Source organism: Podarcis cretensis (genome assembly GCF_951804945.1).
Source record: "Podarcis cretensis genome assembly, chromosome: 3".
NCBI classification, from domain to species: Eukaryota; Metazoa; Chordata; class Lepidosauria; order Squamata; family Lacertidae; genus Podarcis; species Podarcis cretensis.
Genome location: NC_137172.1, coordinates 96,363,555 through 96,389,135, shown reverse-complemented (window position 1 = coordinate 96,389,135; position 25,581 = coordinate 96,363,555). Strand labels below are relative to the sequence as shown.

At 43.1% G+C, this 25,581-nt stretch overlaps 1 protein-coding gene and 1 long non-coding RNA gene across 3 annotated transcripts; one reads left to right on the top strand and one right to left on the bottom strand.

The window, feature by feature from the left end:
* Nucleotides 1-434: 434 nt before the first annotated feature.
* YWHAQ (tyrosine 3-monooxygenase/tryptophan 5-monooxygenase activation protein theta) lies at nt 435-17,024 on the bottom strand. Of its 2 annotated transcripts, none has more exons than XM_079970127.1 (6): nt 16,785-17,022; nt 15,065-15,452; nt 3,486-3,609; nt 3,176-3,339; nt 2,271-2,366; nt 435-1,496 (listed from the first exon to the last, which is right to left on the bottom strand). In XM_079970127.1, the coding sequence occupies exons 2-6, from the start codon at nt 15,356-15,358 to the stop codon at nt 1,437-1,439; spliced, it is 738 nt and encodes a 245-aa protein (XP_079826253.1). In that variant the 5' UTR covers nt 15,359-15,452; nt 16,785-17,022; the 3' UTR covers nt 435-1,436. The 2 variants fall into 2 exon arrangements, with proteins under 2 accessions (XP_079826253.1, XP_079826254.1); XM_079970128.1 differs by having other exon boundaries at nt 1,436-1,820; nt 2,203-2,366; nt 16,785-17,024.
* Nucleotides 17,025-17,411: 387 nt separating this feature from the next.
* Nucleotides 17,412-22,602, top strand: LOC307212695. The gene is made up of 2 exons (XR_013837108.1): nt 17,412-18,111; nt 21,692-22,602. It is a non-coding gene; the product is annotated as an uncharacterized lncRNA (long non-coding RNA).
* The last annotated feature ends 2,979 nt before the right edge of the window (nt 22,603-25,581 follow it).

Genomic DNA, 25,581 nt, shown 5'->3' with positions numbered 1-25,581 from the left:
GTTCTGCCTGTTTTACGCCACAGTATGTTTGTCTGTTAAAAGCTACTTTTAGAAATGCTTCCATTTAGGGTCCAGGTGATTGGTCTGATGCTGAAGTATTCCTAAAGCTAATTAAATGTGGCTCTAGGTAGGAGGCCCCTGTCAAAGCAGGTAGTATTTTCAGAATGCTTCAATTTACCTGTATGAATACCTCTTGCAATGCACTATACATATGTAAGAGAATGCATGCTATATGTTAAAAACTTTAGTGAATGCATAACATAATCTCACTTCACATGCAACGCATCAGAGAAATGCACACACACCCACAAACACACCCACACACGATGCAAGCATTACAGGTTTGAAAACTGTTCAGTTACAGCATAGTAAAACAGTTTAGATGGGATTTATTCCTAGACGAAGCTGCATGCAAATGTTACAAAGCTCAACAGTTTAGTGGTTTATAAAATGTAATTTTATTTAATGTTATTTTGTTACATAGGGCATTAACATTTTCACAAGGCTTTTTTGGGACTACAATCAATGATTAGCAACACACAATAGTGGTCCATCTATCTAAGGAACAATCACTGGACGAACTTGACACCTTCATACATGTGCACAAATCTGCATGGAAAAGTTTTATACTCGGACATATGACCTCTCCCCCCCCCCGCCCCCATTCCAGTGTTAAGAAATGACATGCAATTTAGTCTGCCAAAAAGGCACTCCCTGTATTCTGGCAGTAACATGCTGCTTCTAGTACATAATCAAGTGAATACCAGAACTACAAAGGCAGGAGTGTAAGTGAAATTTTATTGGGAGGGGATAGCAGTTGAACAGCAGCAACTGAAGAGTAAGAATAATCCCTGTATTTAAAACACTCAGTAGCTCCTGCTGTACACACATATAGGAAGCCACTCTGCCATGCTTCCCATTTGGCCCAAGACACCCCAGATCCTACAGAAACGAATACACAGTAGCACGGGAAAGTCAAATCACCAAGAAACCCCTGCAGAATAAAAAGGGAATGTGGAGAATTGAACTGTGTTGAACACTCTTTAGTTGCATTAACTACATTTTCATTTCATCACTGTAATACCAAAAAAAAAAAAAAAAAAAAACCACAGTTGCTTGCAGGAACTGATTCAGATTTCTTTTTAAATACCAGAAACTTTAGTCCGCTACATAAGTGTTTGGAAGTTACTTATGTTTATATGGAAATTAAGCCAGTATTAATACTTTTCTACAGCAGTAAACGCACACCAGGAAGGCCAGGACAAAACACAAATCAAGGAATGGAGTTTTCCCAAAGCTGCAGTGTGAAAAGACTATAAATTGATTTCCATACACATGGATGGCTTCTCTTTGCTATAGGAAATCCAAGTGGAGCTATAAGGAATGAGACGTGTAAAAAGGTTTCTTGAGAAGGGGAATGACACTCCATATGCCGTTTAGTTTTCTGCACCTTCTGCAGCATCACATTCTTCTCCTGCGCTGTCTGATGTCCATAACTGGAAAGAAGAACAGCCATAATCAGGTATGGTTCACTTGCAACACCATTCTCAATAGCAGTCTGGCACAAAAGTAAAATCAGTGACTTGCTTCATCTGGTAAACTAGATAAAAAGCAGTAGTTTTACTTGCACCTTATTATATTTCTAAATATATCTGTTAAGTCTATCAAGCCTAGATGTACAATCTCCAATTTAGTAATGAGCAATATTTTTAGAAGCAAGCAGTATTATCAGAAGTGAGATATTCTCAGTTTTACATCCATCACAACCCCAGCTCACAACTCCCTTTTAATAAATGCAGCAGGAGTACTACTCCAAAAACCTAAAGGTAAAGGTAAAGGTACCCCTGCCCGTACGGGCCAGTCTTGACAGACTCTGGGGTTGTGCGCCCATCTCACTCAAGAGGCCGGGGGCCAGCGCTGTCCGGAGACACTTCCGGGTCACGTGGCCAGCGTGACATCGCTGCTCTGGCCAGAGCCAGAGCCAGAGCCGCACACGGAAACGCCGTTTACCTTCCCGCTGGTAAGCAGTCCCTATTTATCTACTTGCACCCGGGGGTGCTTTCGAACTGCTAGGTTGGCAGGCGCTGGGACCGAGCAGCGGGAGCGCACCCCGCCGCAGGGATTCGAACCGCCGACCTTTCGATCGGCAAGCCCTAGGCGCTGAGGCTTTAACCCACAGCGCCACCTGCGTCCTCCAAAAACCTAGCTGACACTATTTGGGAACCCAAAGTCTAAGCACAATGACTGTAGAAAGACCAGGCACATCTTACTGTGAGGTTGTCTCTAAGCAACTGCATGATGAGAGTGCTGTCTTTGTACGAGTCTTCATTCAGCGTATCAAGTTCTGCAATGGCTTCATCAAAAGCCTAGGAAAGACATTCAGATTATTCTTACACTTTATGCAAAATAACCCCCCAAAGTAGATATGTTTTTAAAACAAGCCATCAGATGAGATATTCCTTCAGAAGTTTAGGCTGTTTCTTTTTTACATAAATTGCTTTGATATAGGATAAACAAGATTTGGTTATCAGCATAGTCATTGTACAAAGCCTATTCTGGAAGACATTTCAGAAGCAAGAGAAGTTAGTACTCAGTGAACATTTCCTGCTACATGTTTAATGTACAGCAATTTAGGTTTTCTGTGGGCTGGTATTTAACTTGGGGTTATACATCTGTGGTTGTGTTCAAACATTCAACTCTTCAGAGGAGTATACATGGACGTAGGCTTTCCTTTGGAGAACAATAATGCATTAACCTTGATGTGGGGAAATACTGTAATGATGCCACTTCAGATCAAACCCAAATCATGTTCACTCAGCTCATGTTCTACTATGACTAAAGGTGCTTATTTCCCAAAGTGGGCCTAGAAATGAAACCCTTGTGAGACAATAACATTAGCCTCTTGAAACAAAAATGTTTTAAGACCAGCCATCTATGATGTGCCTGTCCATAGCTTTCACTGTTAAAATTATTCTGCATGCTCTACCAGGTGACAGAATGCCACAAGGAGGAAGTAGAAGCAAGATCATACTAGCAGTCCCCTGAATGAAGAATAGGTAAAGTGAACACACCCATATATACAATTTCAGTATCCAAGAAGATAAGCAAATGTGGTTAAGGAGTCCTGCTCCCTTATTCAAACTAACTTTCCCACACACGCCCAAAGTCAACTTACTGTCTTTGCCAATGTGCAAGCCAGCTCTGGGTTGTTGAGGATCTCATAGTAAAATACGGAAAAGTTAAGCGCTAAGCCTAAACGAATTGGATGTGTGGGTTGCATCTCTTTCTTGCTGATGTCAAATGCCTCCTGATAAGCCGCCTGTGAATTTTCTATTGTTTCTGTTAAGAAAAAGCAAGGCAAAAGGGATTATGAGACAAACTAGCAGGTTCTTAACATTATCTTCACACACAACATGTAACTATTATTTATAAGACTATATATACCTTTACTGTAAAGCAGAGGCTTAAATTAATATGGTACTCACGTTTTCTGTCATCTCCGCTGGCAACCTCCGCCAGGTATCGAAAGTAGTCTCCCTTCATCTTCAGATAGAACACCTTGCTCTCTGGGTTAGTTGCATTAGCTATTAAGTACTTGTCCAGCAACTCCTAACGAAAGGGGGGAGGGGAGAGAATTTTAAGTAATTTCAATAGTAAGGGAAAGGGAAAGTAATATTCTTTGCCATAAATACTACCACAGATGTGTGTTCAGACACAATGTGCATGATTGCTAAAATGCCATTTTGATATATTATGCACTAAGTAGACAAAGACCCTATAGCAAGAGAAATGGTGTTTCAATTTAAGAAGTGGCACTGTTTGTCCCCTGAGACTGTCTTTCAAGATGGGCAACACAAATGAAGGATTGAAGTATTGTAACAAAAATTAGATTTACTTTTTGGACTAAAAACTGAGTCAGGTATGAAACAAACATTTAGGAATTGTGGACACATGCCCATGAACCCATTCTTTCACTTATATGCCCATGAACCCATTCTTTCACTATGAGATACATCACTTTCTGACATAAGAGGCTGCTTACCAAAGAAAAATTCATAATCAACAGCTCGCAAGAAAAACAGGTTTTACAAATAAAGTATAGGGAGTGTAATTTTTGGGAGGGCGGGGCGTAGAACTATTCCTAGTTATTTTTCCACTGTTTCCAATTTTGATTAATTCCTTCTCAAAATAAATACCCAAGTGTTGCATTAAAAATTGAAGCAATAGCTTTTTAAAGCACACTAAGTGCTGCACTGAATATAAAAGCTACACCCATCACCTTTGCAGCAAACCACTGCCACCAACACAGCCACAGTTCATTTGATTGTCTTATACCAGGAGATCTACCTGTGACAGTTGCCCAAAGTAATGATTCCATCCAGACACTCCACGATTACTTTTTAAGTATTTAGCAGCTTCAGCCAATCGTCTTACTGCACAAGCCATCAATATGGTTCAGATAGTTCAATGTTCAAATGGTTTATTTTTCAAATAGAAATTATTGCTTTATGTGCCATGCTAAAAAAATTGTGCTGATTTAGTCACAGATCTGTTTAATGAGGGTTTTTTGAATTGGAATGTACAGATTCAATTAACTATTTTTTGCCAACAATATGCATTTAAATTATAGCTGAAGCATAAACTTTAGCTAAAGGCCACCCCTACATAAAGGACCACTATGATACCTCACAGACGCTCTCTCCCCGCCCCCGCCCCCCACTAAGCTGCTTTCTATTTCCTCACAGCTGTTTTAGCAGATTTAAAGTCACTTCTGCTTTTGATTAGTAAATAGTAAGTTGATGTCTGAAGCCGTGACAAGTCACCCACAGTCCAACTGTATGCACACCATATCCAATTATGAGAAAGAATAGCTAATTGGAACCTTTGGCTATTAGCCTTGTATGTCTACAAGAGAAAGTCTTAAACAGTCATGCTAAAGTTCTGGTTAACATCCTCCACAGCTACTAAAGTTTGTGAACCTTCTTTGGTATCAGACTTCTGTCACTGGACAGCCAATTTTTAGGCTAATCAACATGCTGGGTAACGAAGCAGCATGGTCAGAACTAGACACACCTAGGCAAGTTAAAAGAACTTGAGGTAGAGACATATTCTGAAACTAACTTGAAAGAACACATTTATATTTTTACCAGCCAGAAGTGTGACCAGCAAGATAGTCCTAGAGTCTAGAGACTTGAAATAGAAGACCTATTTTCCCTATAGGACACCAATGTCAAACATTTGCTAGCAACATGGTATTTTCATACCATGCTTAATTTGCCACTAAGAGAGAAATTCAGTGTTGCACTCTTCTGATCAGCCACAAGCATTTCAGCTTACCAGATGAACAATCCTTGCTTCTCTTGCCCCCCCCATGCTGTTCTAGGGGTGCTCCTGACACACACAGAGAGTTAATTTTAGGGATGCACAGGGGAGGAGAGCAGAAGTCCTTGTACAGGGCTGACAGGACTCATTATTAAATGACTCACACCCTATGCACAAAATGTTTTGATTCTGAATATGTATCAAAGCTTTCAAGGAATCAGACAAAAGCAGGGAATAAACTCTACCCTCTTAAATGGAATTGCTCTAAAACGTCATTAAGTTCCACTGTTAACTGCCAAGAGGCTAGTATTATCATGCTACAGCAGAGGGAGAATGGAAGCAGACACTGTTATCAGCTCTGTTGAGACTAGTAACTTTTAGCTCCTCCCCTCCACAAACTGCTTCCATTCCAGCTGGAAGAACAAAGAACTAGGGGGCTTGAGTTTGCTTTCCTCCCTCCCTGTCTCTTCATTTTGTCTCATGCCTTTTAGAAAGTAAAATTAAGAACAGGTAATGTCTTAGGACTCTTAAGCTGCTCTGCATTTCTGAAGAGCTGCACAAAGATGCTTTAAGCTTCAAAAAGTAGAGAGCAATTTTATTTCTCAATACAGTCATCTTTCCCTTTGATGTTTAGATTAAAATTTTGAAAAGATTGTTTGCATTCAATGCCTGCTTTTCTATGCAAATATATAGTACCAGTATCATTAAATGCAATCTACTGTTAATAAATCTTCTGTTCTACAGTTCATATATTTATTAGAATTAAAGACACACCATATCTTTCTTTCAGAATGTATTCTTCACTACTTTATCTGAATGGTTTGACTAAAGAAAGAAAGCACACAGCAAGATGTTGTCTGGTAATAATATAGCATAAACTATTTGTTCAGGCAAAAGAGGAAGGAGTCTCACTCAGTATAGCCTACAGACTACCATTTTAGCCCAGCTGTACCAACATGGATGGGGCTTTTTGCAAAGAGGTTAGACCTAAGTTCTACATGCAGAGCTACTATAATTGTTATTTCAGCAATTATAACTTTTAGTCAAATTTATGCACTTGCAAAATGACTAATAGTGCCTTTCTGCTAAAGACCGTGCTCCCTGGTTATCACCTCAAGTCACCTAATGAAATGCGGGTGGTTTTTCAACTCATTTTGTTTTTAAATGACGAAGATGCCATTTAATACTGTATATCCTGTAATAACAGGGACGCAGGTGGTGCTGTGGGTTAAAGCCTCAGCGCCTAGGGCTTGCCGATCGAAAGGTCGGCGGTTCGAATCCCTGCGGCGGGGTGCGCTCCCGCTGCTCGGTCCCAGCGCCTGCCAACCTAGCAGTTCGAAAGCACCTCCGGGTGCAAATAGATAAATAGGGACCGCTTACCAGCGGGAAGGTAAACGGCGTTTCCGTGTGCGGCTCTGGCTCGCCAGATGCAGCTTTGTCACGCTGGCCACGTGACCCGGAAGTGTCTCCGGACAGCGCTGGCCCCTGGCCTCTTGAGTGAGATGGGCGCACAACCCCAGAGTCTGTCAAGACTGGCCCATATGGGCAGGGGTACCTTTACCTTTACCTTTTATCCTGTAATAACACATTTCATAGGAACAAAGGAAATTGCATTATACCAAGTCAGATCATTGGGTCCATCTAGCTCGGCATTGTCTAAACTGACTGGCAGCCACCAGGATTTCAGGCAGAAGTCTTTCCCAACCCAACATGGAGATGCCAAGAATTGAACCTGGGCCTACTGCATACACAGCAGACACTCTGCCACTGAGCTATTGCCCTTCTCGTTAAAAAAATATTATGGGGAATGTAATTTACACTCCCTCACAGAGCTAAGAGCATAGAACACAGCCTAACACTGAATCAGTCCAGGCTCAGTATTGTCTACACTGTCAACAGCTCTCTGGGGTTTCAGACAAGAGTTTCTCCCAGCCCTACCTGGAGACAGGTTAAGAGTTCAGACTAGCCTACACTGCCTAATAGTCTACTCAGCCCTTCAAGCTGAAAGGGAAGTGACAACTCAGTCTATACCAAATGTTTGCTCCAGCTTTGGGTGATGGAGGTACACCCACAGAAGATATATGCATAGTTATTCCAATTCCATACTTCCCCTCTGATTTATAATCAATGTCTCGTTGTTGTCTAACCAGATGCAACATCTAACACTTTTGTGCGGAAAGTGTTGGTTAATCAAACATACATGACAGGTAACAAGGACTAAATGTGAGCAGGAGATGGTAAAGACAGCTAGTCTGGAAAATGCCAAATGTTAACCTCAAGTACAGTAAGCCTATAGTAGCAATCAATAGCTAGGGTCAACTCTTTTCTGCATGTAAAATCAACTAGTCAATTTTATGGACTATGGTTTATTGTAACATACTTCCTGATCTAATCTACTCCTCACTTTCTCTTTGAATCCTCAACAAGTAGCAAAGTTTATTTCAGCTGAAGCATGTGGCAACTCAAGAATGGGCCTTTTCTACAGTGGCTCTCTGTTGCAAAAATGTTTCTCTTTTTGGTTGACTGACATTAAGAGGCCATAGAATATCCTTGTTGGGGGGCATGTTATTGGTTTGGTTTTGCTTTATTATGTCTTTTGTGCTTTCGTTTTGTATTTTTATGTTGTGAACCGCCCTGTGATCTGATAAATGGTATACAAACTTAATAATAAAAATAAAATACTAATACCGTACTGTGAGAGGTGTGCATAGTCAACTCCCTTCTCTACTGTAAGCTAGAATATACTAAATTAGTACCAGCACATATTTAATTGCTCCAAAAACACATGACATGAATCATCCCTGTGAGAAACTCTCAAGCCCCTGATGAATCAGATTGCAAAGATGAATCAGCTTGCGAAACTGAACCAACCTCAAACATTAAGTGCTCCAGCAGTAGAGATACAAAGCTGAATCTCAAATACTCTCACTTGAAAAGAAGTCCATTTAAGTGGAACTTGTTTCCAAGCAAATATGCTTAGGAACACACCTTAAGTTTAACTAATCAGGGCCACATGTGCACTCTTAACACAACTTAATATACTGCACTTGGCCAACTGTTTAAGCAAGGAACAAGATCACTTGTTATGATGGCTGGTGTGGGATTTATCAAGTAATTTCTACGGCACCTGAAATTTCTTTAATCATAGCTTACACAATCATATCTTAAACATATATTCAGCCATAAGAACTAGAAACTACTTTTGTTTGAAAGAAGTCAAATTCTGCCCGTTACTGCATTCTGCAGCATTTTTGGCTCACCTGTGGATCTGACGCACACATGATCCTACTGCCATACTATATATTTCAAAATTGTTAATACAATTATATTTCAAATGAATTTTGAAGTATCCCCCCCCCACAATCCAATTACTTACTGCTACTCCCAACTTGTTGGATACCTCAGCATGTCTACATGCAACCCTATATAATAAATTATTATCATGTTGAAATATATTGTGAGATATGTTTTAATGCTTTCATTGTATGGTTTCCACCTTTTTAATGTTGTAAACTACTTTGCTATGTTTTCTGATGTAAAAGTAAAGGTAAAGGTACCCCTGCCCATACGGGCCAGTCTTGACAGACTCTGGGGTTGTGCGCCCATCTCACTTAAGAGGCCAGGGGCCAGCGCTGTCCGGAGACACTTCCGGGTCACGTGGCCAGCGTGACATCGCTGCTCTGGCGAGCCAGAGTCGCACACGGAAACGCCGTTTACCTTCCCACTGGTAAGCAGTCCCTATTTATCTACTTGCACCCGGAGGTGCTTTCGAACTGCTAGGTTGGCAGGCGCTGGGACCGAGCAGCGGGAGCGCACCCCGCCGCAGGGATTCGAACCGCCGACCTTTCGATCGGCAAGTCCTAGGCGCTGAGGCTTTAACCCACAGCGCCACTTGCGTCCCGTTTTCTGATGTAGCAGTGTTTAAATACATCTTTTACGCGTTTGTTTAATGAACTAATAGGTCCCCACTACAGAAATCCACAAAAAACACTTTGGAGAGGTTGGAGAAGAAATAATAGTGTGTTGCACTTTAATTCAGCTATGAAGAATGCTTTTGGCATTCAGAATTGTACTCTGGTTCTTAGCACTACGCTTCTTGATTTGGATGGTAAGTAAAAAACAAGTACTGAAGTATGTTACGATCCTGCATTCAGTCTCAGTGGTAATCTATCCAGTGGTTGACAGTCTTCTCTGTTACCAGGGAGTGATTTGTGCCTTCTACTAACGCATGCAAATTGATCATTTCTTAATTACTAAACTGTAACACCAAGCTCTAACTAGGACACTAATACAGGTTTGTTTGTTTTTTAAAAAGGAGATAGCCAACCTATCAATAATGGCAATGGTCTTAAGGGGCACATGCAGTGTTCTACTCATGCACCAAGGCTTAAACCTCCAAATAGCTGTTGAAGGTCACGAGACAAAACTAATTTTATTTAGTAAAATCAGCAAGGCATTATCTCCCTTTTCCACCTATCACAAAATGGTTAGCATAAGGCTGTTAAAATCTGTCATAGCATTTCAGTTCATTACAATACTAGCTTACATCAAAATTCCTTTCCTAATCAGAACCTCTGTGCGCACACTGCATAGATTTATTTCTAAACTATTTTAACCGACTCCAACAATACATTAGTAGCAATGGCCCAATACTGATCCCTAGTTTTAAGCTGTTTCTACCTGCTATACTTGTGTGTTTTATTATATTAAACTATATTTCTGCATACTTAAAATTGTTGCGTATCACCTGGAGAATTCATGTTATGAGGAGATGAACATACACAAATATTAAATTGGTTTATTCTGTTGTTTTATGTTGTTGTATGACATCATAAGGACTGCTACAACAGTGAAAAGGTGAGATATTGAAGGTTTTTTCATGAAGTAACCATATTAAAAATTAAAAAGCACTGGTATATTTAAGCCCTCACTCATTCTCAGAAATACAATTTATCACTGTTCAGTTTTAACCAACAGGCCTGGGAACATCCTTTTATTCCATAAACATCCTAATTCAATTAAAATAACTGTTACTACATTAGTCTCCGACATCTGAAAATGGTACATAGATACTAGGCATTCCTGCTTGTTGAATGCATTGCGGAACCTGACTTAAAAAGCTTATGATATTCAAGTACAGTGGTACCTCCAGTTATGAACTAAATTCACTCCGGAGGTCCGTTCTTAACCTGAAACTGTTCTTAACACGAGGCACACTTTCGCTGATGGGGCCTCCCGCTGCCGCACGACTTCCGCTTGCATCCCAGGGCAAAGTTCGCAACAAGGAGCATCTACTGCTGGGTTAATGGAGCTTGTTACCCGAAGCATTCATAAGGAGGACCACTGTACGCAGATTTTATGTAAAAAAAGATAGAAGAATCCAAGCCATTCACAAGTGTGGCTACCCCTTTTAACATTGCTCATTTGAATGGAAACTGACAGCATGTTGTTCTGCAAAATATATGAACTCAATTCTCCCACCAATAAGACTTTGTTTGGAAACTCTGGTTTTCTGGTAGATTGTCAATATGTTTTGCTATTGACATTTCAGCACAGAACTTAGAAGACTAGCAAAACTATTGAATAGATATGATCAACAAAATGTGATTGTTAAATATGAAATATAAAGCAGAACATTTTAAGCTGCACAGATTTCACCTACGGGCATGCTCAATTCTCTCACAATAATCACTTAAAAGTGCCCAACTTTGGTTGGAATGAATTCCCTTAGTTACCAAGACATAGTATCTTAACTTTGTAAAATCCACCTAGCTAAAATATGAAGCAGCTGTCTGCTTTCCTTTTCCTGTCTACTCTTTAAAAGACCATTTCTTTTTTTATATATATATAATTTTTATTAGTTTTCCAATTTTAAGACAAAACAACATACACACATCAACAAGCAAAAACACACAGATATAATTTCATAACCTCATTTTCATAAGCCTTTTTTCTCGGACTTCCCCATACCTCACCCTTTTTGCATCCTTATTTTACAATTTTTCAGCAACCCTTTACTCCAATTAATTAAAACTTATTATCTTTCTCAATTTCATCTTATTTCAACAAATAATTTCCGCTGCAATTCTGTATCTTCCTTTCCCTTGACATTTTAGCACTCATCAGTATTATAACAGTTCTTAAGGTAAGCTTTGAACTTCTTCCAGTCTTCCTCCACCGTCTCTTTCTCTTGGTCACGGATTCTGCCAGTCATTTCTGCCAGTCCCATAAAGTCAATCACTTTCGTCTGCCATTCTTCCAGTGTGGGAAGTTCTTGTGTCTTCCAATACTTTGCTAGAAGGATCCTTGCTACTGTAGTGGCGTACATAAAAAAAGTCCTATCCTTCCTTGACACCAATTGGCCGACCATGCCCAAGAGAAATGCCTCTGGTTTCTTGTGAAAGGTACATTTAAGTACCTTCTTAATTTCATTATAGATCATTTCCCAAAAGGCTTTAATCTTTGGGCAGGTCCACCAAAGGTGAAAGAAGGTACCTTCAGTCTCATTACATTTCCAGCATTTATTATTGGGCAGATGATAAATCTTCGCAAGCTTGACTGGGGTCATGTACCACCTATAAATCATTTTCATAATATTTTCTCTTAAGGCATTACTTGCCGTGAATTTAATACCGGTGGTCCATAACTGTTCCCAGTCAGCAAACATAATGTCATGACCAATATCTTGTGCCCATTTTTAACAGACCATTTCTACTTACCTGCCTAAATTCCACAGTACATGCCCAACTGAGGACTGCAGTCTGCAGCTACTAGTCATGAAACAGGGGTATATACACAGTTCACTTCTGCAAATGGAGTACTTTCCTATCATCGTGCCTGCTTGGAAAAATGTTTTAAGATAGTTTGCCGCAAGCAGCCTTAACTAAAAGCTCAGAGAGGAAAAATGCACGTGAGCAGAAGACTCCCAGGAAAGATGTCCTTGCACTAAACTTTAGTTTTCAGAACATGAACATTGTTTTTGGGGCAGGGACAAAGAACCTTTTTCAGCAAAAGGGTCACATTTCCTCATGGGGAAGCTTCTAAGGGCCACATGTCAGGGGTGGGTGGGGCCACTTTGTACAGCAAGCTACACACCAGTCAGTTAAAAGTTTTAGACAGACATACACCTCTCCCAGCCTTCATTAAGACAAGCAAGACATTATTAATTCAATGAAACACTCCAGCCAGAGAAAAGTACTCAAGGAAGAGACAGAGAAAGAGTGATGAGTGTGGCCTGGACCAAGGGGTGGGGGCTCCCACGGTCAAATATGAGTCCTGGAGTACCACATTCAGGCCTGAGGCCTTAAGTTCCCCCCACCTCATGGTGATCAAAGGACCAACTAATCATGTCCAGTAACGTCGGAAAATGCAACTGTGCCTACAAACACCTGTGTAATTAGTTTTAACACAGCATTTAATGGGCATGAGTCACCGCAACTGCTTAAAGTATGTTCAGTTTCTCACTAGGGAAAGTCCTTTGCTTCCACTATGCTGACTGAACAATGACTTAGCATGCTTTCTGTCTACCTCTGGGTAAACATATATACATTTTTATGAATCTAGCAACAACTATACATATAGTAAGCAAACTGAAGGCAGTATTAAACTAGTTTTTAAAGGTCCCTAAACATGACTAAGTATTTAATGAACTGTTAAAGGTAAAGGGTCCAGTCATGGACAACTCTGGGGTTGTGGTGCTCATCTTGCTTTGCTGGCCGAGGGAGCTGGCATAAAGCTTCCGGGTCATGTGACCAGCATGACTAAGCCGCTTCTGGCAAAACCAGAGCAGCGCACAGAAATGCTGTTTACCTTCCCGCCGGAGCGGTACCTATTTATCTACTTGCACTTTGACGTGCTTTCAAACTGCTATGTTGGCAGGAGCAGGGACCAAGCTACCGGGGCTCATCCCGTTGCAGGGATTCGAACTGCTGACCTTCCAATCAGCAAGTCCTATTGACACACAATCTGTTCCATTATAATCAGTTTCACTCTTCAATTCTAAGATGTGTAACAAATGACTGCTTACTGATTTTTCTTGTGTTTTCCAAGTATCAACCAATTTGTCAAAATTTATTTGTTACATATCATTAGTTTATACAGCTTTCCAACAGTTCACTGCTCAAGAGAAGTTTAGAGTAGAGCTAGACCTTGGGCCAACAAAATTTAGAATACTTCCTGCACTACTACATATTTAGGAAAATATGGACAATTCAAGTATAACAATTTTACATGGAATAGGATGCACAGGGTTCAAAAGGAAACACCAATATAAATGTCTCCATTCGTAGCAAAATAATTGTGTTAAAATAGTGGGGTGGTTTTTTTTTTAAAGATTAGAACCCCACCCCAAATAGCCATATATTCGACCAGAAAGTTCAAGCTTGAAATAAAAAAGCATTTCTGTACTGCTGGTATGCAATAGAGATGACTAAGGACAGTGGCTAGGATCCAAAGAGCTACTTTAGACACACCCAAGGGCCTGGGCTTGCCTAATGAGATTTTTTACTTTTCATTGAACAGACCCTCATTTTTAAACTCCCCATAACTTCAAAAGTGCTTTGCTGCATAGTATACAATGCTGTCTTTTATTTTAGACTCAAAAAGGCCCCCTTTGGTGCAAGGAATTAAATGTCAGAAGCAAACATGTACAATGTTTCCTACAAAATAAATATGCACTAGGAGTTGAGATGGTGCCCTAAGAATCAAAGAAACACTTTTTTGCAGACAGAAACAAAGCACCAGAGGACATTTGTTCTTCACTGGTTGCCAACCTCCTTAACCCAATCCAAATCAAAATTTAAGTGGCATAAAGTAAATGGAGAAAAGCTTCAAACAAATTCTAATTATCCTAGCCTACCTGCAGATATAGATATAAAAATTATTTAAATAAATGTATCAAATGACTGCAGATTTGTAACAACAAAAATATGAGTTTAGAGAAAGCAAATATTACTACTACTAGTTATCAGCAACACAGAAGACTCTGGTGGGTCAATTAAAAACCGTACTCTAGATTTGGCATGTCAACTTACCATGATTTGTTAAAAACAAAATAGCTACTTAAAGAATCCAAGACCAAATATGAATGCCTAAAGAGTATTGCCTGTTGCTTTGGACATATTTATGAAACAGACAACCTGTGTTTTCTTCTTCATAGCCTCGTGCTAGCTCTCCATCACTTGCAGTAGGTAATATGAAACTACTGCCAGAACCCATAGAAATAAGAAACAGGCAAGAGCAATGCAAGTGAAACTATTAGAAGCAAAGATTTATTCCAACTATGTTCCATGAATATCCTCTAATCAAGGAATTTAGGATCTAGCATATACTAGCTTCTATATTTCAACGAACAAAGCAATAGATATGACCCCAGAGGAACCTATATGTAGCTTTTTCAGCCTATTTAGTTCATCAAATATAGACTTTTTAATGCAAGGCATTATGAGATTGCATTGCGACTGATTACAGATAAAACAGCTTTTACAGTTCAATCCTCATTCTCACATTTTCCAAGTAACTGTCAGTGGAAACCCACTTTTGCAGTAAATTCACTTTAGTCAACAATTGTTTACCTACATTCACTGTTCCTGGCAAGGTATGGCCAAATATTATATTTAAATTCAACATCTTACATTTTAAATCTACATCTCACATAATGCAATTCATCCCACTCCTAGGCCTCAGGCTTCAGCTCAGTAAGTCAGCTATAAATAATAAGGTGAAGTATGCTTAACAAACTCACCAGAACTGTAGTGCAGATGGACTTAAGTTCAGACTCCACTTTCTCTCGGTAGTCCTTGACAAGCTGCATCTTCTTGTCATTTCCGTCAGTTTTCTGCTCAATGCTAGAGATCACTCGCCAAGCAGAGCGTCTTCCCCCAACCACATTCTTGTACGCCACAGAGAGAAGATTGCGTTCTTCATTGGATAATTCAGCACCTTGCTCTGTCACTGCCTTCATGCAGGTAGCCATATCATCATAACGCTCCGCCTGCTCAGCCAGCTTGGCTTTCTGAATCATCTCGGTCTTTTCCATGTTGGCCAGCAATGGTATAAGCAGCAAGGCAACTGATTTAGTAGGGGGAAAGGAACAGCAGGGCCTTTCACAAAGTCAGAAGGCACCTCAAAACCTGGAACAGGAAGAGACGAATATTCTGAAACCTGTACAGTATTCCTAAGGAATAGAGTTACCAGCCATACAAAAAGCTCCTATAGATTTAGGAAATCCAAACCACAAGAGACAGAGCAACTTAAACAAAGGCCATTGAGAAACAGTCACTAAAAGCCTCAATTCAAACCAAGCTGACAAAAAGATGTACCATTTCTGTCAACCAGGGAACACTAACAGGACCTGTCGAGATAACATAAGTGGAAGAAGCACTAATGTCCAGAACAGGTGATTAGGCCCTTCCTACCAAAGAGATTTCCAGCACCTTGTGGACGGGAGATGCCAGGCCTTTGGAAATGGCGGTCAGGAATAGTGTAGCATACAGATCCAAGGTGTGTGATGCTGGAGTTGGGCAGTAGAGACTGGTGTGTGCTTTTTTAAAGACCCGAGAGACAAAAAAGATTCCTGTTAAGGGGGGGGGGAGAGAGAGAGAGAATCCAAACGTTACGTTCTAAAACCACCCACCCACAAACCCCATGCAGTGTTTGTAAGAAAGCAGGCTAAGAAGAGGAGAATGGAAGTGGCGCTATAGGTGACCTACAACCTGGACTTGTGAATGGCGGGTAAGGGGAGGAGGAAAAAAAGAGCAGAGAGAGAAAAGGCACAAGGTGCAGGGGGAGAAGAGGAGGGCGAGCAACTCTTCTCAGGGGCAGATCGCGAAGTAATGCCTGGCAGGCGGGACTGGGGTGGGAAGGAAGATGGAAGAGAAGAGTGCAGAGGCGGAGAAGCCCGGGGCGATTCGCTTGGCGTTGGAGGACGATGATGTGCAAAAAAAAACAAAAAGGAAGGAGAAAGGAGTGTCGAACCTTTTGGTGGGGGGGGGGAGATAAAAGGTGGCCGATTTTCCTGGATAATAAAAAGGTGATGTGGGTGGGGGGAGAGAGAAGCGAGAGAACGACCGATTCCCCCCCTTCCCCCTCCCCCGGAGGCAAAGGGAAAAGGCGGCGGCGGCTCCGCGCTGCCTTTGTCCCCGCAGGCGGAGGAGGGAGCGAGTGAGGCGCGGGTGGCAGCCACCCAGCCTCGCCTGCCCTGCCCTCAGCCGCGCTCCCGCCCGTCTCCTTTCCGCCGTCCCTCAGGAAATGCCCGGGCTGGCTCTGCAGGGCCGGTACGAAATGGCGGAGGCGGCGGCGGAGGGGACGACGACGACGAGTCCGGGAGCTCCGCGCCGCCTCCACAAAATGGACGACGCGGCAGGGATTAGGCAAGGGAAGGAGGCGCGCAGCCAGGGAGGGAGGGAGGGAAGGGAGAAGCGCGCCTCGCCTCGCCGCCAAGGCCGCCGCCGTCGCCCTCTCACCTGGGTCCGCTGAGGCGCTAGGCCGGGCCGGCAGGCGCCTGCTGGGTCGACTGCGCTCGCTCCGCTCCGGGGCTGGATCAAGAAGGTGGGGAGGAGGAGGAGGAGGAGGAGGAGGAGAGGAGGGAGGGGGGGAGAGAGAAAGAGCGAGAGAAAACCGCTCCCGTCTCCAGCCACAGAACCAGCGCTGCTGCTGCTGCTCCCGCCGCTGCTGCTGCTGCTGCTGCTGCTAAAAGGGCGTTGGCACAAAGCGAACCTCTCCCGCTGCTAGGCCCGCGCTCGCCTGCAGCTCAGCCAATCGGCGCGCGCTGCCCGAGCCCGTGCCCCGCCCCTGAGCACGGCGCGGCCAATCGCCCTCCTGCGCGCCGCCGCGAAGGTGAGCAGAAAAGTCGCGGGCGGCTGGGAGGGAGGAGGGCGCGCAAGTTCGGTTGGCCCGTGCGCTGCTGCTTCTGCAGCTGGGGCCACGGGGTTTCCTCCAATTAGGTCCAGGGTGGGCTGACGTCACTGTCGCCATGGCGATGCTGCTACAAGGCCGCCCCACCACCACCTCTCCTTTCCTTCCCTTCCCCGCCCTTTCTCCGCCTATCCCTTTTCTCTCTCTCTCTCTCTCTCTCTCTCTCTCTCTCACGCGCGCGCGTTCTTCGCTCCTTCCCTGGGCTGGGCGAGGCGCGAGACGGTGCGGAAGCGAGGCGAAGGCGTCTCGTGCTGCTGCGGAGGGAAAGAGTGGCGGGAAAGGGGAGAGCAAGGCTGCGGGTTTCTAGTCCTGCTGCAATCGCAGGAAAGGAGAGGGTCGGGGTATCATGGGGTTTGCAGTGCGAGCCTGTGGTATAAGGGCTGCAGAGGCGCTTCGGTGGTGCAGAGCGGGACGTGCTACTGGTTCCGCCGACCACCAACCTCCTTCTCCAGCACCGGTGCTGCCATGCAAACGTCCGACAGCCATGGCAATTGTAAAATAAAAGGATGCTGTTGGAGGAGGAAAGCCCCGTTTAGGCCTGCTTGGACATTTGCTTCTCCTTCCTGAGATCAGGTTGGAAGTGAAATCGGTTAGGAGGTTCCACACAGCAAGCTGAAGAACTCATGATCCAGGCCACGTGGCAGGGACTGTCAACCCCCCAGCAAAATTATCCGTGGCGATTTTTAAAAAATGGGCACTTGGAAGATGCTCCTTCAGAAACATCCTGTCAGGCAATGCACTTGCCCACGAGAAAACCCATAGCTCATGGGTGGAGCATGTGCCTTGCATGCAAGTGGTTCCACGCAAGAAGAGTGCTGTGGGGTCAGGCCAATGGCCCATCTAGTCCAGCATGCTGTTCTCACAGCACCCAACCAGGTTCCTGCGGGGAACTCACAAGCAGGACCTTGAGCGCAAGAGCATTCTCCCCTATGTAAGATTTCCAGCTGCTGGTATTGAGAAGGATCCTGCCTCAAAAAATGGGGCTAGGGCATAGCTATCATAGCTAGTAGCTATGGGAGAGACCCCTGTCTGATACCCTGGAGAGCCATCACCAGTCATTGTAGACCGTGGGTAGGGAATGTTCCAGCTCACAGACCTAATTAGGCCTGCCAGGCCATTTCAGCCAAGCCACCACACGACATCAGCTGTGGAGCAGGGAAAAGCCTGGCTGAGCCAATGGAAGTCTTTGCAGGAAGCAATGGTTGGCAGAGCCCACAAAGTCCTGTGAAAAGTGTTGGGCAAGATAGCACTTTAAATAGGGCTTCTTAGGATCTCTATGGGCAAAATAAATAAATAAAAAAATAAAAAATGACATAATCGTGACTTCAGGTGGGTAGCTCCATCCATCTGTCAAACTTGGCCTCCAAATGCGACCATTTGTAACTGCAACTTCTAAATAGTCCCAAACTTGATGTAAGCAATTTTTGTCCCATTGATTTCAATGAAGGGGAGTATTTTAAAGTGCTTCCCCCCAAGAATCTCTCGCCATGACCACAACAGAGCAGAGGATAATGGTGTAACTCAGCATCCAGTTACAGTACAGTAAGATGACAGGGCACACAGCATCGAACTATATCCCTCTGTGACAAAGCAGCAGAATAGATTCTCAAAGATGCTTGGGTTTATTAAAGCATTTTGGAACTACTGCTGCTTTTGGGGGCAACCAGAGTAAATAAACTTCTAGGCTGCAGTGTAGGTCATTCCTGAATCCAGGACATTTCTATATGGGAACTGTTAGCGCTTTCCTTTCCTAAATAGTGCCCCAGTAAATGGTGTGTTTCTTGGGCTGTGTACACACCGTAACTTGAAAGCTCATCAAAAGCACAATCTTTCCCTCAAAGAATTCTGGGCACTGTAGTTTACCCCCTACAGAGTTACAATTGCCAGCAACACTTAACGAACTACAGTGCCCAGAATTCTTTGAGGTGGGGGGAATGTGCTTCAACTGTTCTTTAAAGTTACAGTTTGTACACAGCCTGGTCTGGGAAACACTCTCAACAGTAAGGAGTTAATACTAGCACTGAACTTGGTATTGTAAAAAAGGGGGAGAAGATTATATATGGATGGTGTTTTGAAGTTTTTTTGGCCAGCTGTTCATTCACAATCACCAAATGTCCTTGGGAGTCACTGTATTATATATAGATTGCTTAAAATAGAACATATTAGGCATTTTGCCACATTTCAAAAAGAAACTCTTAACTGCTTAAGTATTTAACTGTTAAACTTTGACAGAGAGGAAGCCTTTTGTACTGAGAAGATTGCTTTATATAGTCCCATGAAGTCCCATGCTAATACAGCTCATAATTGTTTTCCATGGGGAAATATTGGCAGCATGTCAAAATAGTATCCGCATATGAAAATTCAGCAGACTCATGCTACTGCCAAATAGCCATTAGTACACTTTATAGACAGTGTTGCCCAGCATCAACTAAACTAGTAGAAATAGAAGACAGACTAAGTCTTGGATATTTGTCGGCTGTAGTGCTGTCATTTTAAATATAGTTTCAAATCAATCAGTTGTCAGCTTGTGTGGAGGGGAGTTTTTACCCATCTTCATTGGTAAAGGGACCCCTGACCGTTCGGTCCAGATGCGGACAACTCTGGGGTTGCGGTGCTCATCTCGCTTTACTGACCAAGGGAGCCGGCATACAGCTTCCGGGTCATGTGGTCAGCATGACTAAGCCGCTTCTGGCAAACCAGAGCAGCGCACGGAAACGCCGTTTACCTTCCCGCCAGAGTGGTACCTATTTATCTACTTGCACTTTGATGTGCTTTTGAACTGCTAGGTTGGCAGGCGCAGGGACCGAGCAACAGAAGCTCACCCTGTTGCGGGAATTTGAACCGCCGACCTTCTGATTGGCAAGCCCTAGGCTCTGTGGTTTAGACCGCAGCGCCACCCGTGTCCCATCTTCATTGGTAAGTGATGTTAAACTTGCAAATACACATTTATGTGCTTGATAAGGAGTCATGTGCTTTCATCATTCATTTACCTAAAGAAAATACTGGGGCAGAGATGGGAGGGAGAAAATGTCATTCTGGAAGGAGTAATTTCACAAAGTAGCACATAGTCCAGGAATCACAGTCCCTTGTATGAAGCAGTATGTGACCAAGGAGGTCTCTCTTGTTTCTTTTTTAAGGTGGGTTTTGCAATAAACCCAAAAAGGATGTGCAGGAATAGCATTGCAATAGCTCTCTGTTCCTTGGCAATTTAGTAGTCATTATGTTGGACTTGGGCCTTATGGATTTAGGGTCAAATCTAACATTAGCAATAAACTCCCTAAGTAGCCCTGGGTAAGTATAATGGGTTGCTATAACTTGTAAATGATGAATGAGATGACAAAAGTATTGATTCACTTTAATGCTACAAGTGCATCTTTGCTCTCTGCATTTGATTAATATTGTTACATGCTAATTTAAAAAGGATGAAACATACAGCATTGCATGGAATTGTAATTCAGTATCTCTTGGGAGTTTTCCATTGGGGGTTGAAGGGGAGATAAACTTCTACTCTCCACAGTCTTGTCAGAGAGTACTTTGTATAGTAGTTTTGATAATAAACACTTGCAGGATTTAACAGGGCCTGCCAGCTAGTACGGTTAGTAGATGTTCTTATGTTTCAAATCCTAGGGAAATTGTTATCTCTAGGCTTTAAAAGCAACAACACAATGATGCTATAGACACTGTTACACTGCACCCCAATCTCTGAGCACTGTGAGATTCCAGGGGTTTGCCTATGGCACCCCACAGAATTGTGGTTGAGGAAGCTTTGAACAAGGTACTTTGTAGTTCAGGCTGCATGCGCAACATACAGTAAAGCACATGGCTTCACCTAAACAATCCTGGGAACTGTAGTATATCCATCTTAGAGTTACAGTTCCCAGCACCCTTAACAACTACAGTGGTATCCTGGGTTACAGACGCTTTAGGTTACAGACTCCGCCAACCCAGAAATAGTACCTTGGGTTAAGAACTTTGCTTCAGGATGAGAACAGAAATCACACAGCAGCGGCGCAGCAGCGGCAACGGGAGGCCCCATTAGCTAAAGTGCTGCTTCAGGTTAAGAACAGTTTCAGGTTAAGAACGGACCTCCAGAACGAATTAAGTTCTTAACCCGAGGTACCACTGTAGTTTCCAGGATTCATTTTCCAAGAGGCAGAAATGTGGTTTAAATGTATGGTCTGTATGCAATGGCATAAAAACGATAATGAAAGGAATGTGGTTTTTAATTAATGAATAGCGAAATTAAAGAAGTTTTGAAATGAATGGAATAACAAAACTTTGTTTTCCTCCCCTCCCTTGCACACCACTCATTACCAGCACAATATGATTACTCTGGCCAGTTCTCCCCCACCCCCATTCTTCCAGTTGATAATATGCAGTAATTCTCAGCACTTGCTGCTGTGTAGTGGATTTTGTTGCCTACAGGCCTAATTCTCATTGTTCTCTTGCTGGTCAGACTTGGAGCTACAGTTCAGCAGCAGCAGCAAACAGTACCAATGAATCTGCCATCACCATGGGAAGAGGCACTGCTAAGAGTCTCTGAAGAACGGAAACAAGGAGCTGAAGTGTGCAAAAATAGCACTCGTCAGACTTCCTGATTTGCCGACCCAAAAGCAGCTATAATTTGTGCAGCAGAGGAAGAAACAGGAAGTGTGCCTGCCAAGAAAGCTAAAGAGTCTCAAGGTGAACGAGCCTTTCAGCTAATGATTGACAGGAGACAAGACTGTCAATAACAGAGGGGAGACAGGGAATATAGGAAGCTGCCGTAAACCAAGACAGACAGGGAAATTCCCAGCCCAGCTTGGAGCTGTTAGGGATTGAAACAGACACCATCTGTGATGGTGTTTCCACTGAACCACAGTCCTTCCTCAGACTGGCTTTCAGTACCAAAAAGTAAGGTCCTCTCAAGGAATAGCTTGACACAACCTGCCCTGGTCTTCAGATCTGCTACCAAAGCCCTTCCCCAATTGCCTTCATGATCAGAAGAAGGCACAAGGGTGAGGGCTTTTTCAGTAGCGTTGCCCTGGTTTCCAAACTCTACAGGAAGGACAGGGCGGGACATTCGGGAGGTGGTGTTGCTTTGTATGTCAGAGGGGGCACTGAATCCAGCAAGCTTAAAAAAAAATGGGTGCACTCCTCCACAGATTCATGGGTGGTGAAACCAGGTCCCAAAAGGAATTGAGTACAGATGTGTTACTGTCCCCCTGATCAATATACTCAGTGAGATCTTGAGATGAAGAACAAAATCAATGATGCACCCAAAAGAGGAAATGTCATAGTAATGGGTAACATCAGCTACCTTCAAATAGACTGGCTTCATATGCGTTCCAGTCCCAATGAAGAGGTAAAATTTTTTGATATCCTAAATGATTCTGCTCTAGAACAGTTGGTCACAGAAACAACTAGAGGGGTGGTGACCCTGGTCTAAATATTGAGCTGCACCTAGGATCTGGTGCAAGATGTGTTGTTGAATGAGCTGGGAGTATAGTGACCATAGAGCTGTTAAATATACATGTAAAAAGGGGACGTTTCCCCAAATGATGGAACTGGTAAAAAATGAAATTGAAAGACAAAGTCACGTGGGTGCAAATCACTCCAAAATACTTGGGAGTCGTTTAAAAACACAATATTAGAAGCTCCACTTGTGTGTATTCTGCAGATCAGAAAGGTACCAACAGGAACAAGAGGGAGAATCTTATTGACTTTTCAATTCAGGAGGAGGGGATGTCTGTCTGAAGACAGCCAAAGGGTTAACAATTACCGTATTTTTCGCTCTATAAGACGTACCGGACCATAAGACGCACCTAGTTTTTGGAGGAGGAAAACAAGAAAAAAATATTCGGAATTTCAGAAGCCAGAACAACAAGAGGGATCGCTGCGCAGTGAAAGCAGTGATCCCTCTTGCTGTTCTGGCTTCTGGGATAGCAGCGCAGCCTGCACTTGCTCCATAAGACGCACACACATTTCCCCTTACTTTTTAGGAGGGAAAAAGTGAGTCTTATAGAGCAAAAAATACGGTACTACTAGGCATTGCTCTGAGTAGTGAAATGCAGAGGTTCCATTGCAAATAGTCTGTTCTTTGGTTGGTGGCACAAAATAAAAGATAAGGCTAAGATGGCAACAGCTTTTACTCAGCTGATTTTTTCACATTTAAATATGAGTGTGAGTCCCACTCGCCTCTTTTCAAAGTAGCTTGATAGCAGCAAGACAGAATGAGTTGTGCTCAGTCGACTGAGCATTCATCTCTGAGAGCTATGACAAAATTTCAATCATGAAAAGTCAGCTTACTTTTAGCTCTGCAAGGAAAAGATCTGCATATTTTGGAACCATACTCTGTCAAGTAGCAGGGGGGTTTTTTGGAGGGGGAAATCAGGCACCATTAAATCAGTCATTTCCCCCTTTAATGTTAGGTTGGTCTTCACAAAGCATGGGTTTTGGTAGAGAACAGAGAATGGCATAATGAAATTATGTACTGTAGTTCACCTGCAAGTCACACTAGGGAGGGATGGAGGCAGAACAAACTCATTGTGAACGTTGCAGGATCTTGCACCCTCTGAGAACGACTGTCTAGCTATCCAATTTCTTGGGAGCAAACGTCAGTGTTCTCTGTGGCAACTGGAACTCCTAGATCAAACCTGTATGAAGGTCTGTGGATCAAAAGTGCCACTAATTATTTGCAGTCCCATGGAGGGGATTCTAAATATCCATTGCTTTGTGGCCCCTTCCCACCTCTTCGTGAGAACATATTTCATCATGCCCATCTGAGGAGGACATGCTATGGTGAGAGTGCCTGCACCCCAACACCTTCATTGGTTCTAAGTTTCAGACCCATGTGGTGGAGCTGGCGCTGCTTTTCCCAATCCATCGCAACTTTCAGTGTGAGAATTGCTGAGGGGGTGGAAAAAACTTTTGTGCTGTTGCTCTTAGGGCCAGACGAAGCACTGTGAAGGAGATGTATACATTCATTTAAAGTTTCTACAACTAGCGCCCATGTAGGGACCCAGTACAGATCAAGACTGTGGCATTAGATAAAGGAGATTCCTGTTCAGGTACATGTGTTAGCCTTAGTGAAGGATAAGGGTTGCTGCTGCCACTGGCATTTCATATTGAATTCCAAGATACTACTTCAAAAGTATTCCCATTAATAGTGGTGACACATCCCAGGGTCATATTGTGTGTGTTTAGGAGCTATTAAAACTTCTGGCTCAACTTAACTTACAGTATTACATATGTAACAATGGGCAGCATCAGCATAGGTTTGCCACCTGTCCCGATAGGGCTTCCTCTCACTCCTGAGGCCACAGAAATTGAGACAAGTACAGGCACATTCTGCCTGTAATTCCCAAGACACCACTCCCAAGTGTCCATGATAATATCTCAACAAAGAAGCTCGTACCCAATTTGGAAATGAGGTGACTGTCCATGATGTTACAACTCTGTCCCTCCCTATTCTATGCTGAGCTAGCACACATGCAAGTCTGTCGGAAATCCCAGCAAAAAGAATGTCCAGTACTTTTCCAGGTGTCATTTATGAGCCCGAAACAACTGATGTACACTTTAGAACAACAAAAGATCTTCCTGGCACCTTAAAGAAGCAGAGCCGGATCTAGTACAAGCTCCTATTGAAATCGATATGGGTTTTAACACTGACGTGAGTGGCAACAGAATCTTCCCTAGGTTGCCTTTTGACATTTGTCAAAGCGTATTTTCACACTTTGATGCAAAGCAACGCTTAGCTCACTTTAATCTAGAAGCAAATCCCACCTTTTCCTCGAAGAGATGTTATAACTTTGCACAGACCTCAGCCCTGACAACATCTCACGTTACAAGCCCTCCCTTGTTACTCATAGGGCTTCGGATGCCCTTATATGTGCAGCATGCCGAGCTGGTATATTTATCTGTATTCATTCTAATGGGATGATGTAACACAGCTAATGCGTTTCCTACACACTGCAGTCTCCTCTGCCGCTATTTCCCACAGAAACAATGATTCACAGTTATTGCAGCTGATTGTGTGGGTTATCTCACAGGCCTTTGTTCTATATTTTATGCAACAAGACAACCTTTATTCCTGCCGAAAGGCTTTTGCCTTTTCCTACTGCCCCATGATGTTCCGTGTGTCACTAAAAGGGCAAACGGTTTAAGGCAGAAATATTTTAAAGCCTAAGAATTTATCAAGATTGGTAGCAGAGGTACCCTTTTGAGGTGCCTGTCCCCACCTGAGTATGTTCAAGTTTTCATAATGTCATGTTTGCTGCCAGTAGCAGATTTGGGTGACTTCCCCTTCTCTGCAACACTTTGTGGACACACTTCTGCTGTCAGAATTGTAGAATTGGAAGGGACCAC

Bases quoted from the DNA above. Each gene is read 5' to 3' on its own strand.
- YWHAQ (XM_079970127.1), bottom strand. From the start codon at position 15,358: ATGGAAAAGACCGAGATGATTCAGAAAGCCAAGCTGGCTGAGCAGGCG. The intron at 3,610-15,064 runs GTGAGTTTGTTA...CCCTTTCGTTAG, and splicing joins CCATCTGCACTACAGTTCTG to GAGTTGCTGGACAAGTACTT. The intron at 2,367-3,175 runs GTAAGTTGACTT...TGTCTTTCCTAG, and splicing joins CTTGCACATTGGCAAAGACA to GCTTTTGATGAAGCCATTGC.